The 14,373-nt window shown below is 40.1% G+C and overlaps 1 protein-coding gene across 15 annotated transcripts in view; it reads right to left on the minus strand.

Moving 5' to 3' along the window:
• Positions 1–532: 532 nt before the first annotated feature.
• The window catches only part of SFMBT1 (Scm like with four mbt domains 1), a 150,833-nt gene continuing 136,992 nt past the window's right edge, over positions 533–14,373 (minus strand). For all 15 annotated transcript variants that reach the window (XM_015130702.3, XM_077993138.1, XM_077993131.1 and 12 more), the window contains 8 exons: positions 13,381–13,445; positions 10,106–10,245; positions 9,169–9,278; positions 7,799–7,974; positions 4,533–4,711; positions 4,045–4,290; positions 3,072–3,200; positions 533–2,235 (listed from right to left, as the gene is read on the minus strand). In XM_015130702.3, coding sequence (XP_014986188.2) covers positions 2,095–2,235; positions 3,072–3,200; positions 4,045–4,290; positions 4,533–4,711; positions 7,799–7,974; positions 9,169–9,278; positions 10,106–10,245; positions 13,381–13,445 — 1,186 coding nt within the window. In that variant the 3' untranslated portion in view covers positions 533–2,094. The remainder of the gene's footprint in view (positions 2,236–3,071; positions 3,201–4,044; positions 4,291–4,532; positions 4,712–7,798; positions 7,975–9,168; positions 9,279–10,105; positions 10,246–13,380; positions 13,446–14,373) is intronic.

The raw sequence follows: 14,373 nt of genomic DNA on the forward strand, positions 1-14,373 counted from the left end.
ATAAAGCATTCATTATTCTTGTGCTTGGTGAATTCCCTCTTACAGGAAATATGTTTCACTTTCCTAAATAAGATAACAACACGAGGCACTAAACATTAATTCCAGAAATTCTGTTCCATTGTTCTTCTTCAAGGGGCCCTCTTTGCCTTAGTGCCTTGACTGAACTCTCAGGAAATTTCATTAAGCAAGATCAGTACCACCACCACTACCCACCAAAAGCTTAATGTTTAATGCTAATTATTCCCTAGCATTCCCTGTATATCCTTCTCTTCCACAGACACAGAATTGTAAAAAACTGGATCTCTAAAGTTTCAAACATATTAATTTTTACTTAAATGAAGCTTCTTCTCAGGTATATTTGCTAGGAACCTAAGCAAAGAGTTAATGTCTTCATGTATGATTTAGTTGCAAGGCTTGAGTTAAGCTGGTTTATATATTATCCAATGAAGAGAGGCTCCAGATTATTCACCAATGTCCACAAAAATAGGTTGGGGTGTTGGGGAATGGGGAAAAAAATCACAATCAGTTAAAATTTGCTGTAATATTTCCTTATATTTGTAGAGCTGTTTAGAATTCACCCAGTTTGCAGGATTAAAACATTTTCAAATCTTGAGAAAGAATGATTGGGTTATAAATTTGCAGGTGATTAGGATAAAAAAGCATTCAGCAAAGCAAACCATTTAAGGGAGACAACCTAGGTATGTGTTTTTCCTCACTCTTCATGACTAGAATAGTGCAGCAAACGCTATTATTATATAATAGCTAGCAATGGAATCATAAGCGAAAATTCACCTGGAGTTTCATGTTAACTTGAGCTGGGCTAAAAGACACACTTAAAAGAATACTGAGTTGTTTAAATGGGAATCCTCGGACTAAAGATTATATTCAAATTAAAGGATTAGCTGAAAAAAGTCTAAGTGTGGCTAGACAAAGAGGTTTCCAGAATCCTTAACCACGTCTCAATATTTATCCAGCCACTGAGGACACTGCTACAGAAACTCCATGCTCTGCATTACCCTCCAAAACATGTTTTCTGTGCTGTGCTTCTACAGTGGAGACACCTGGAAAGAAGGACAAATGGGCCTCGCTGTGGTTCCATGGAACGCCTACTGATTTTCACCCAAAGTAAAGACCATAGAAATGAAACAGAGGTAGACAAACAACTCTAGAGAAAAGTAAACACAAAATAAAAGTCACTGAAGTCCCCCTAAGAATGAACAGGAAGAGGGCAATTAAACGGAAATACTAACAGTCTTGGTAATGTTACTTAACACAGGCAGCCCAGGCTGGGTCAAGATGGAGAATAGTAACAGTAGAGTTCTTAGATCAGGTCAGTTAAGGAACTGGTGTAAGTGCCCACATAATGTTTTTAAGAAAGCAAACAGTTTCCCCCCCTCCAAATTCTGTCATAATTTTAGTGTTCATGTAGCTTAAAAATGGCATCATACAAAAAACCTCATACATGGCTGTAAGCTCAATTATCAACAGAGGTAGTAAACAAAGAAACTCCTAAGAATCGATTTTAAAATGGATCAAAGTGTGACTATACATTCAAAACCCTAGAGCCACATAATCATCCCCAAAATGAACTGTTTTAATTTTAAAAAGCTTAAAAACACAATGACAATGAAGCACTGATATGCCTTTAGGAACAGTCCCAAATCAGTGCTGACTTAAAGCTAGGTCCTCTCTTTCCAAGAAAAAGAAAGCAGAGAACAAAGTTCAATCTACAATGGGAGGGAACAGAATGAAAACAACCAAAAGGGTGCTTTCCAGCAGCCTAGATTATTCTTTGTTTTCAGGCCACACCACTGGAAATGCTTTTCTTCTTATATAAGTCTTTTCCTCACAACCTTTATTTTTTTAAAACTGCCATCTGCTGAACAAGAGATGTCCACATTTCCACCGGCAGGCGATCCACTTCTGTGCACAGTTTTTGCTTCCTCACCGTGTCCTTCCCCGAAAGTGCAAAGAGAGCAAGCTGACACCTGCAGGCCCCAGAGCCCCAGGACTATTCCAGCTCCACTTATAAAGCAGGGTGAAGGATTTGCTGCATTTGTGCTTCAAAGATCCAGCTCACTTTGGTTGTCCTTCTCAGTTGGCAAACTGCTCATAAAAAGCAAACTTGATCCTCTCTATGTGATGGCAAAGTTTGATGGCAGGGCCCAATTTTAAGTCCATGCATTCTTGAACAGTGGGAAGGGTAAGGAGCAATAGGGCCTGCCCATCAATTTCCTGGTAAAGCATAAAAGACAAATTATCTGTGATGTGCACATGAAAGGCAGCTTGATCATGACAGCCTCTCCTCACTTCAGCTTTGTCAAAACTGGAGTCCCTATGCTTTCCTTTCCTTAATTTTTCGTCTTAGGTATCACACACTTCCTTTTAAGTGACTCCACAGTCTTCCATACTAATGAAGCTTCAGAATTAATAAAGTTTTACTGAGGACAATAAAATTTTACCAAGGATAATAATCCATTCCACAGAGTCTCTGCCCCATAGAAATTTAGTAAACTTACTAGCCCTGTAACTGGCAACTAATTGTGCCATCTTTTTAAAGGGTTTCTTCTAAATCTGAAACAAAGGATTAACTATCAACTTCAATGTTTTCTTACTCTGTAACATTCAAAAAACCCGATAAGCTCTTGAACCTCCCTAACTATCTTAACAAAACGTATTTCAATGTTTAAGGCCACTGGCTGTGTTTCAGCAAGCTTGCCTTAAAACTCATCACCACTCTAGAGCCTAACATGATAGATGCTATTTTTTAAAACAAGTAAATCATTATTTTTGAAAAGATGTGGACAATTAAGCATGGTATGCTTGATATTGGAGGGATAGAATCAAATTCTTAGGAAAAATTGGAATGCAATGATAATCTGCTTAAACTATGAAGCAAGTCTGATAAATAACTTTTTTTTTTATCATCTTTGACTCCTAAAAATGGAATTAAGAAAATTCTTTTCTTTTGGATCAAAATGTTTTTCCTAAAACTTGTAAATTGTTGACTATTACATCTATAATTTATTGCTAAAGAGGCATTATGAAAAATTATAGGAATCTGTGATTACCTGGTCTAGGAATATTCTTGCTAATGGAGCACAGTCAGTGGATCTGATGAACCGCACAACGTCTGCCACGCTCCACTTCAAGGGATTACTGTCCAGGTGAAGCCTTTCAGCAACTTCAATTCTTATTTCCTTCATTCCCCACAACACAATCAAACCAAACGGTGTTAAGGCTATTTTATTCTAAAAAATTCTAAAAAGTTATCTCTACCTAAATTCATAATCTTTCAAGACATGATTTAAAGTGGTCTTAGGACACGATTTCTCCCAGCAAAGATGTCAAATACCCACGTGCATCAGGTACTCAGGAAATGTCTGTCTTTTATAATACCAAGTATCAATGGGAAAGAATTTATCTCAAAGTTTCAGCACAGATAATTTAAACAATTTAAGAAAGATAGGGTGCTAAAGAGAAGGGGATGCTAAGTCCAGTGAGAGAAGGCTTAACTAAATAAACTACCAGGAGGAATCATTTACTGCTTCTGTTCATGGAATATCCTTAAAAAGCAATTTAGTTTTTGAACACTAACTTAATTGCTGTTCTTTACTGTTACATATATGTTATAAAATGTTCATACGTATATAGTAAATATACTAAACCAAATGGCTTAACCCAGAATCAAAAGGATAAATAACTTTTCCCACAAAACCATATATATTATGAAACATATTAAAAAGGCAGTTTTCCCAAAACTAAATGACAAGCTACAAATAAGCTAGCAATGGAGCTTTTTGTTGTCGTTGTTGTTAAAACAAGCAGCTACTCTGAGAGAGACTTTCCCCCATAAGTAGGTGATCTCAACTAATCCTTGAAACACATGTAAATCACTGTATTTGGGGTCACTTTACAAGAGACCCTGGAAATTCTACATAAGTCTGTATTGAAAGAAGTAGAATGCCAATATCACTAATAATCATATTCCAGAGGAAAATTCTAGAGAGAAAGAAATAAAAAAGAAACTTTTTTAAATGGTACCTTTGGTGAAGGAGGTTTATTTTCATCATCAGAAAACGAAAAGGTGCGAAGCTCCCTTTTTCTCCTTTGTCTATCTGGAGGCAGCGATGTGGATATCTCACTTTGGGTGGGCGAAGAGGAGCATGACTTTTTTTCTGACATTTCTGATTCTTCCTGTAGCTCATCCTGCTGCTCGGATGTACTGCCTTCACTTAGGGAATCATCATCCCCTTCATCTGGGTCATCCTCATCTTCACCCCCACTTCCCTGCAGGAAGAAGAGAGAAGTCTCATTGAAATTCAGGACATCAATCCCAGGTTTCATACGATTTTAAAAAATAATAATAGAGAAAGAAAAGAAATTCAGGACAAACCAGTTCCTGGGCCACAAAACCATCTTCTATTGGCTAGAGATCTGAGTTAGAAAGACCTGCAGGTATTCTGTGCCCATACTATAAAGCAGTGGTCACTTGGCTTTGAGACATTACAGGCACATCACAGATCTCATACCTGGGGAGAGCCCGCTGGGGTATTATCAACAGATGCAGAGGAGCGTTTCTTCTTATGAACAAAAACATTTTTCCGCCTCTTTCTCCTCTTACTGGCTTTTTTCAGGGCACAAGCTAAGTTACTATGCCCACCAGGTGGCCTCCCAATTCTTTTATTTTTCTTCTTTCCATAATAATGTGCTAAATGTGGATGACAAAATGAAGTAGCTTCATTATTTTTGTGCACCTCAAAACCACAAGAGATTTTATTAGCATAGCAAAAAACAGGTACATTGTATTTGATTGAGGTTTAAATACCATAGAGTGGAATAAACAGATCTGAAGTACACAGTTTGACTAGTAAAGAATGGTCCCTCCATATCAAAGTATACAGAACATCTTCAACCCAGAAAGTTCCCATGGTCCCTTCCCAGTCAGTACCCCTTACTAGAAGCAACCACTGTTCTAAACACTATCACTATAGATTAGCTTTGCCTCTACGGAACCACACAGTAAGCACTTTTTTGTGTGTGACTTTTTTTTTTTTTGAGGTGGAGTCTTGCTCTGTCGCCAGGCTGGAGTGCAGTGACACCATCTTGACTCACTGCAACCTCTGCCTCCCGAGTTCAAGCAATTCATTTGCCTCAGCCTCCCTAGTAGCTGGGATTACAGGCACACACCACCACACCTAGCTAATTTTTGTATTTTCAGTAGAGACGGGGTTTCACCATGTTGGCCAGGACGGTTTCGATCTCTTGACCTCATGATCTACCTGCCTCGGCCTCTCAAAGTGCTGGGATCACAGGCGTGAGCCAACGTGCCCAGCCATGTGTGACTTCTTTCACTAGGTATAATGTTTTTGAGTCGTGTGTTTTATTATATGTTTCTTTTCTATTTGGATATCTGGTTGTACCAGTGCTATTTTTAAAAAAGAATTTCCTTTCTCCCTTAAATTTCTTCATCTCTCTTGTTGAAAATCATTTAACTATGTTAAGTTTGGCTCTATTTTGGACCCTGTGGTCTGTCCCATTGTTCTATTTGACTATTCTTTTTTTTTTTTTTTTGAGACAGAGTCTGTCACCCAGGCTGGAGTGCAGTGGCATGATCTTGGCTCACTGCAACCTCCACCACCTGGGTTCATGCCATTCTCCTGCCTCAGCCTCTTGAGTAGCTGGGACTACAGGTGTGCACCAACACATGCCCGACTAATTTTTGTATTTTCACTAGAGACAGGGTTTCACCGTGTTGGTCAGGCTGGTCTTGAACTCCTAACCTCAGGTGATCTGCCTGCCTCGGCCTCCCAAAGTGCTGGGATTACAGATGTGAGCCACCGCACCTGGCTTGACTATCCTTTAATGCCTCTTTTGATAATTATAACTTTATGGTTAAAAAAAGAGAGAGACTAAGTCTTCCAACTTTATTCTTTTTTTCCAAATTGTTTCAGCTATTCTAGATCCTCTGCATTTTCACATAAATTTTAGAATATACATTGCAGAAATGAAACATATATATTCTAGCTGAGTTATGTATTAAAGTAATATCAAAATATAATTTTATGAAAAAAATTAAAATTTTCTAAAGGGTATGAATCCATTTGACATCATTCAAATTACTAATTGGGAAAAATTGTGACTGTCCTTCTAAATTCTAGGCTAATTTCAACTATATTATTGTGAAAGATAAATTCAGACAAAAGGCACAATGAAATCCACATATCTTCCCCTCACATATCTTCCTTCAGAGTAGTGTACTTATACATGTACTTATATGAATAGTATTTTTTACTCAGCTCCTAATAATTGCAGTTTCTTAAACTAAGTGCTGAGTCTGATACAAGATAATTCCTACCCTTACGGAGTTTACAATCCAATAAATATAAATAGAAACTAGAAGGTTAGACTTATATGATTTTGTAATTTAAATACTGATTAGAAAGCTCATCATACTAAGTATGGACCGTGGATCAGCAGCATCAGTGGCATCTGGGAGCTTGTTGGAAATGCAGATAAGATACTCAGGACCCAGATACTCACAGACCTGATACATCAGAAGCTCCATTTTAACAAGATCCTTCAGTGATCTGCATGCACTATAGTTTAAGAGGCACAGATCCCTAAAAGAAATCTTTCAATTTTAACAAGGTTAAAACCCTCCTCTGTATTGATTCTCCCAAGTGACATAGGGCTTGCAGGATTTAAGGAAAGGTAGGATCAGAATTTTGTCTTTGGGTGGCAATGCCTTGACAAGGCTCCATATTGTAAATTTCATCCTATGTGACCCCTGCCCCAGTTTCTCAAAGGAGAAGATAACCAAGGGCAGGGAACAGGTGCTATGAAAGTTCAAGGTGAGGTTGCAACTACCTCCTCTTCTATTTCCACCTCCCTAACTACTGTGGCTTCATTGCTGCTCTTCGGAGACACTAAGCAAGCTCCTGCCTCAAGCCTGTGCCCTTGATGCCCCCTCCCCAGGACACTCCCACCTAGCTCTCTGCACAGCCGGCTCCCATTTCCTTCAAGGTGTTACCTGTCAGAAAGACTTCCCTGACTCCTTGCATAAACAGCACCCCACCTCCCAGCCTTCCTCACTCTCCTACTTTGCTTGCCCACCTTGCTTCACTGTTCCCCACAGTATTTCTCTCTCTAAATTTCTTCCCTTGTTCGTTATCTGTCTCCCACATTAAAGGTAAACTCACTGAGGATAGGAATTTGTTTCTTTATTGTTGTACCCCAATGCTAGAATAGCATAAGCACACAATGAGTACAAAATATATACTTGCAGATTGTATGAATGAATTACATATCCTATTAGATACAGTAACTAATTTATATACATGCTATATATAAAAGTTGGCACACTAAAGCCCATGGGCCAAATCTGGCCCATGACCAAGAAAAAAATTACCCTTACATTTTTAAAAGGGTTCTTTTTTTTTTTTTTTTTTTTTTTTTTGAGATAGAGTCTTGTTTTGTCACTCAGGCAGAGTGGAGTGGTCTCAAACTCCTGACCTCAAGTGATCTGCCCACCTTGGCCTCCCAAAGTGCTAGGATTACAGGCATGAGCCACCATGCCTGGCCAAAAGCGTTCTTAAAAAATGAAAACACAACACATCAAAAAAGAATAAGTGACAGAAAGCCATATGACCCACAGCATGAAATAGTTATCATCTGGCCCTTTACGGAAGAAGTTCGTGTGCCTCTGCTATATATGAATGTCTGTAAAGTAAAAAACCTTCCAAGATATAAGTATGGTCAGCTGCTACGGTTAACACATTGGAAAAACATGACTCACTGTATTTGGTCTTTGTAAGTACAGAACAGTTCTCAGAACACTTATCCAGAACCATCCGTGGACCGAAGAGGTTAGGACAGCATTCCAGTTTGATACAGGTTTGCCGGCAGAATTCAGTCACCCGATCTGCTGTTTTCACTATCTCAACAGTAGCTCGATAACTCTTTCCTTTATATCTGCCATTGGAAGACATCAGATGCCAAATGTATTGGGCTAATGATTACCCAGAGAAAAATCAAACATATTAATACACCTAAAAAATATTTTTGCTTTTTGGAATATTCTATGTCCTTTATAGTTCGAGGGCCCTGAAAACAACAAGGAAGTTCTGCATATTGAACTTAAATCAAATTAAATCTGGTAAGCTATGACAACTAAAAGCTGAGTTATTTAAATTAGCAAAATTAAGCTCCTGCTTTCTGTTCCTAAGTTAAGGTTTTCAAATAGTAATTTCACTAACTGCTCTAAAAAGAAAAGTGACTTTTCACTAAGTCTTTCTTTACCCTTGGCAGTGATCCTCAGACTGTTGTCCAAGGACTAGTATCACTTGCCAATTGCCATCTGTCCATGACAAGATCAGAAAGCAAGAGTACATGTTTATAACCTTTCACACTAATTTGGAAAAGTAATTTTATGTCTCTTACATCTAATAACAAAAATTGTTCTTGCATTTTTGTGTATTAAATTTCTTATTTCCTTTTTGTTTTTGAGATATAGTCTAGCTCTGTTGCCCAGGCTGGATGAAGTGCGGTGGCATGATCTCGGCTCACTGCAACCTCCACCTCTCAGGTTCAAGCGATTCTCCTGCCTCAGCCTCCAAAGTAGCTGGGATTACAGGCACCTACCACCAGACCTGGCTAATTTTTGTACTTTGAGTAGAGTCTTTCTTTCATCCATGAAAGAATGGAAATCTAAAAAAGACAAACAAGCCTGGTCCTTCACCACAAATAGCTGAAAAAGCCCTGCCAGAGGAAACATAAGGCCTCTGATATTATCCACAGAACTAATTCTGTGAAATTTTCTTTTTTTTTGAGACAGAATCTCACTCTGTCACCCAGGCTAGAGTGTAGTGGCACGATCTTGGCTCACTGCAGCCTCCACTTCCTGGGTTCAAGCAATCCTCCTGCCTCAGCCTCCCAAGTAGCTGGGATTACAGGCGCGTGCACTGTGCCTGGCTACTTTTTGTATTTTTAGTAGAGACGGGGTTTCACCATGTTGACCAGGCTGGTCTTGAACTCCTGACCTTGTGATCCGCCTGCCTCGGCCTCGCAAAGTGCTGGGATTACAGGCGTAAGCCACCGTGCTCTGCCGATTCTGTGACTTTTTAAAGACAAGTAACAGTAAATAGTAAAAACAAGCAGTCTACTCACTTGGCTTTTAGGACTTCCCCACATCCGTGCCACACAGAGTCTTTGTCCAGCTGGAGCTCCCGAAGGACACGGCTGGGTTTGTAGGCTGCATTGATAAGTAAAGTGAGGACCTGAGCTCAGTTTTAAAGCAGAAACACAAATTGGGAAGGAGAAAAGTAGACCATTAGAATCTTGTCATCGCTCCCTTAAAATGTTAAGGTCATTTAGGAGGTTAATTCTAGTCATATGAATTAATAAATGTTAAGATAATAATAGTATCAGAGATATTACAGCCACCCAAAGATGCAAATAAGAGAGTACCAAAACCTCTTCAACATTTTTTAAATGTTATGGTTAGGAAAAAACAGGTACCATGATTTTCAAATTGCTCCAGAACATGCTTCCAAATGCTTTCCCAGCCACGGTACACACAGAAAATTATATTTGTTTGGACCACTATGTAGACAGCTGAGGCTTCTTGTGGCTAGAGGAGTCTGGTCCAGAAGCTCTGGCTTCCCCAGATCATGACTTGCCACCCTGAGGGCTGAAAGGTCTCTTATCTGTTACTTGCAGCATATCACACTGGTTGGGAAGAACAAAAAGCCCAGCAGATGTGTAGCTTTATCATAGCCACTAGGTTAATGCCACATAGCCACGGCCTCTCAGTCATAGAGTAATCTCACAGTTCACTTTTGTATAGTTCTCTTCTGGTCTCTGACAGAAGACCTTTCTACCCTGACAGAGGTGAACCTGCTTTGTGAAGAATTGTTTACGTGAATGTTTCCTAGGAAGGAGAAACAATTACATACCCTCTTCACTATCCAAAACATGAGAAAAGTTAGTAACTTTTGATAAAACCTAGAACTGTCACATCTATGGCATGTGGCTCCCTGTAGAAATGACCATAGGAGAATGCTGTGAAATTTCCAAGTTATTTTGCTCTAGGCCAGAACCTTACCTCTCTAAGGACCAGAACACAGTTCCCAGGTCCTACACATTGAGGCAGCTCAGCAATTCTTCCTTTGTTAAGATATGGCCCTGAGAAGCAACGGTGGTTGAAGTATATCTTTGGACAGCAATATTTTCCATTAATCGTAACTGGGAAATGAAGAGAAACAAATATTCAAAACAGTCATTCTCTACCCCATGTTTCCAAAGCTTGAATTGCCAGGGAGGAAAAACCAAGCACATGTACTATTATATTAATATAAACTTTGGAATTACTTACTTTGAAGCTTAACATGTTGTCTGAGAATGCTCTTAAGTAACTTACAGAGCTTATCACTCTGCTGAAATCAAACAGGGTCCTGAATTAACATGCTGATTAGTTCCTAGGTTACTGCAAAATTGATAGAAGAACCCTATCTTCTATCAATAAAGTGGAGAGTGTATTCCAAGAACACATGAGGATTCTGGACGATCAATGATTTCTTTTCCAGGTCTTCAAAAACCAACTTTCAATAATCTATTCTGGAATATTTATAGAAACTGTCGAATATTATTTAGAATTACAGCTTGTCTCCTAAAAAACCACCAAACTAATGTTGGCAGCCTTTGATGTTGTGAGAGCTTTCCCACCTCTGAGATTTCTCAGAGGGCTAAAAGTATGCTGTGACCACATCTCTAAGTTTTTTTTGAACTGTGGGGTATAACTGGGTCTAGAGACCCTTTTCTTCAACTACTTGTCTGTATCAATACTGTCCTTCAATTTAAAAAATCCCCTCATAGTGGTAGGCTGTAAAAAATTCAAAGATACTAAAACACTGCTATAAAGCACAGAGAAGCTCTTCTAATAGATATGCCTGTTAATCCAATGTTAAGGAAAGATATGTGCACACTGCTCATTGTTGAAAGGATCCTGCAGTTCATAATGTTTTCTCTTTAATTAAGAATGCTCATGGCCAGGTGTGGTGGCTCATGCCTGTAATCCCAGGAATTTGGGAGGCCAAGACGGGAGCATGTCACTTGAGTCCAGGAGTTCGAGACCAGCCTGGGTAACATAGTGAAGCCCCATCTCTACCAAAAAAACAAAAAACAAAAAACAAAAAACAAATCAGCCACATGTGGTGGCATATGCCTATAGTCCCAGCTACTCAGGAGGCTGACGTAGGAGGACAGCTTGAGCACAGGAGGTAGAGGTTGCAGCGAGCTGATACAACACCACTGCACTCCAGCCTGGGTGACACAGTGAGAACCTGTCTCAAAAAAAAAGAAAAAAAAAGGATGGTATATCATAGTGACCAGTATGCTGGTGCTCACATTTCCAGGTGAACCCTGTAACCCAAATGCCTCTCTTCAGGATTAAGGCACTCATGCCCCCGCTGCTGGGTATGTTGGCAGCTTATAGCTTTCAGCCTCAAGTCTATTCTGGAATCACCCTGAGCTGGGTACTGCTCTCAGCAGGAGAGGGCCACCTTGCCCCTTGTGACATGAGGAGGAAGCAGTGGCTTACTTCCAATAACTGGTCAGTAAAGTGTGGCCACCACACCTGAATTAGGATCAGCTCTGAGTGGTTAGATCAGCTTCAGGGCTCCCAGTGGAAATAGAAGAAACTTCTGTTGCAACTGCATCATGGTTCAACTTATCTCTCTGCCCAATCCTACTTCCTTTACTCCTTCCAAGGAGCTGTTCCCAAAAATACTCCCCAATGAAACTCCTGAATGCATATGCCAGAGTCTCAGACTCTGTTTCCCAGGGAACCTGACCTATGACAAAACCCAAACCAAAAGGCCTTGGCTGAGGTTGTGCAGAAGATATTAATGTCTTAAATTCTGTGGTTTCAGTAGGCATTTGAATGGCCAGGAATGCATCAAAAGCAAGGAGTTACACAGTCCTAACCCTCTATGTACAAATGATGTAATGAAAAGGCAGTGGGTAGAAGAGACGGAAGTATGGGTTTCAAATTTGTGAAGGACTTCAGTTTCATTTCTGTCCTTTCTACTCGTAAGCCGTGTGATCTCTCTGAGATTTGATTTATCTTCTAGGCATTTACTAAATATCATCTGAATGCCCAATCTGTGCTAGAATATACACAGCCAGGATGCTAAACATTATACAACAAGCACGTAGACTAGTTCAAGAGAGAACCCTGGACAAAAGGCTTGAACCTCCAGCAAGGATCTTTGTCTCATTTATCAGGCATTGCCTCTGGGACAATTTCTTTTTCCAATGCTTTATTTTTTTTTCACATAAATTGTGAAATGTATATACAAAGTATGCATATCATAAAAAAGGGTTTTAAAAAGAATAAACCTCTACCTCTCAACCATCTAGCTTAAGAAACAACACTGGGCCGGGCGCGGTGGCTCAAGCCTGTAATCCCAGCACTTTGGGAGGCCCAGACGGGCGGATCACGAGGTCAGGAGATCGAGACCATCCTGGCTAACACGGTGAAACCCTGTCTCTACTAAAAATACAAAAAACTAGCCGGGCGAGGTGGCGGCGCCTGTAGTCCCAGCTACTGGGGAGGCTGAGGCAGGAGAATGGCATGAACCCGGGAGGCGGAGCTTGCAGTGAGCTGAGATCTGGCCACTGCACTCCAGCTCGGGCGAAAGAGCCAGACTCCGTCTCAAAAAAAAAAAAAAAAAAAAGAAACAACACTGCCTGGAAAACTTCAGATTCTTTAGCTAAAGTCAAAGATGGTAACATCGACCATCTGAGCCCTTGGCACACAAGGGGTGATCAGTAAAGAATAGCTATGGCTATTAGAAATGGACGGAACGGCCGGGTGCGGTGGCTCAAGCCTGTAATCCCAGCACTTTGGGAGGCCGAGATGGGCGGATCACGAGGTCAGGAGATCGAGACCATCCTGGCTAACACAGTGAAACCCCGTCTCTACTAAAAAAATACAAAAAAACTAGCCGGGCGAGGTGGCGGGCGCCTGTAGTCCCAGCTACTCCAGAGGCTGAGGCAGGAGAATGGCGTAAACTCGGGAGGCGGAGCTTGCAGTGAGCTGAGATCCGGCCACTGCACTCCAGCCTGGGCGACAGAGCGAGACTCCGTCTCAACAAAAAAAAAAAAAAAAAAAAAAAAAAAGAAATAGACAGAACTATCAGCCTAGAGATGATTATTAAACTAAACACATCCTAGACCGTTACAACTCTAGTCACAATTAAGAGACCCCTCTATGAAGTCATATCCTATACATCAAATGTACTGTTTTAAGTTATTTTCAGATATAGTCCATTAAAAGAAACTAAGTCTTCCTTTCCATAAGATGACATATGCTTATACCTGACTCTGTGGAGTTCAGCTCCTGATTCCTCAGGCCCTCATGGACAGTCCTCGAGGATGGTACTCTGGGTCGAGAAAACACAGTAAAATAGTGAGATAATCCTTAAGATCAGTAAAGTGTGAGGCTTAGTTTCCTTCAAATCTAAGAAGAAAGCAAACGTGGCATGTTGCAAAATCTGTAACAGAAGGTACTCCCTTGATGATTTTTTTTTTTTTTTAAAGAACAAAGCTGGGCGCTGTGGCTCACGCCTGTAATCCCAGCACTTTGGGAGGCCGAGGCGGGCAGATCTCAAGGTCAGGAGATAGAGACCATCCTAACATGGTGAAAACCCATCTCTACTAAAAATACAAAAAATTAGCTGGGCGTGGTGGCGGGCACCTGTAGTTCCAGTTACTTGGGAGGCTAAGGCAGGAGAACAATGTGAACCTGGGAGGCGGAGCTTGCAGTGAACCGAGATCGCGCCACTGCACTCCCGCCTGGGCGAGAGAGGAGACTCCGTCTCCAAAAAAAAACCAACAAAACAAAACAAAACAAAACAAAACAAAACAAAAAAAGAACAATTGTTTTTAAAACTATATACAGGGCATAATGAGCCAATGGATGTCTGTATACAGCATTGTGATACTACATATTCAAATTTTCTCTTCATTTATTGGGCAAAAAAAATTACAAAATTTCTTGTGAGATGCTTAAACCACAAATAAACTACTCATTTTTCAATAGTCAAAGAACAGAAACTTTATATAGGGTCTGTTTTCTTCATCCATTGGTTTTCAAATTAAAGACAAATTATGTTATTTTTAAAAACCCAGAGGCTTATTCTGTATATAGCAATCACTGAAAAAAGTCTAATTTATCTTTTAGAATGCATCCTAACTAAAGCTTTGGATCAGTTTTGGCAACTAAGTCAAGGAAAAATCCAAAGCCAGTCTTTTTTTCATTATCATCTCACTTCTCTACTTGGGGTAAATGTCTATGGCCCTTCTCTCCAC

This window comes from Macaca mulatta, chromosome 2 (genome assembly GCF_049350105.2).
Source record: "Macaca mulatta isolate MMU2019108-1 chromosome 2, T2T-MMU8v2.0, whole genome shotgun sequence".
Taxonomy (NCBI): Eukaryota; Metazoa; Chordata; class Mammalia; order Primates; family Cercopithecidae; genus Macaca; species Macaca mulatta.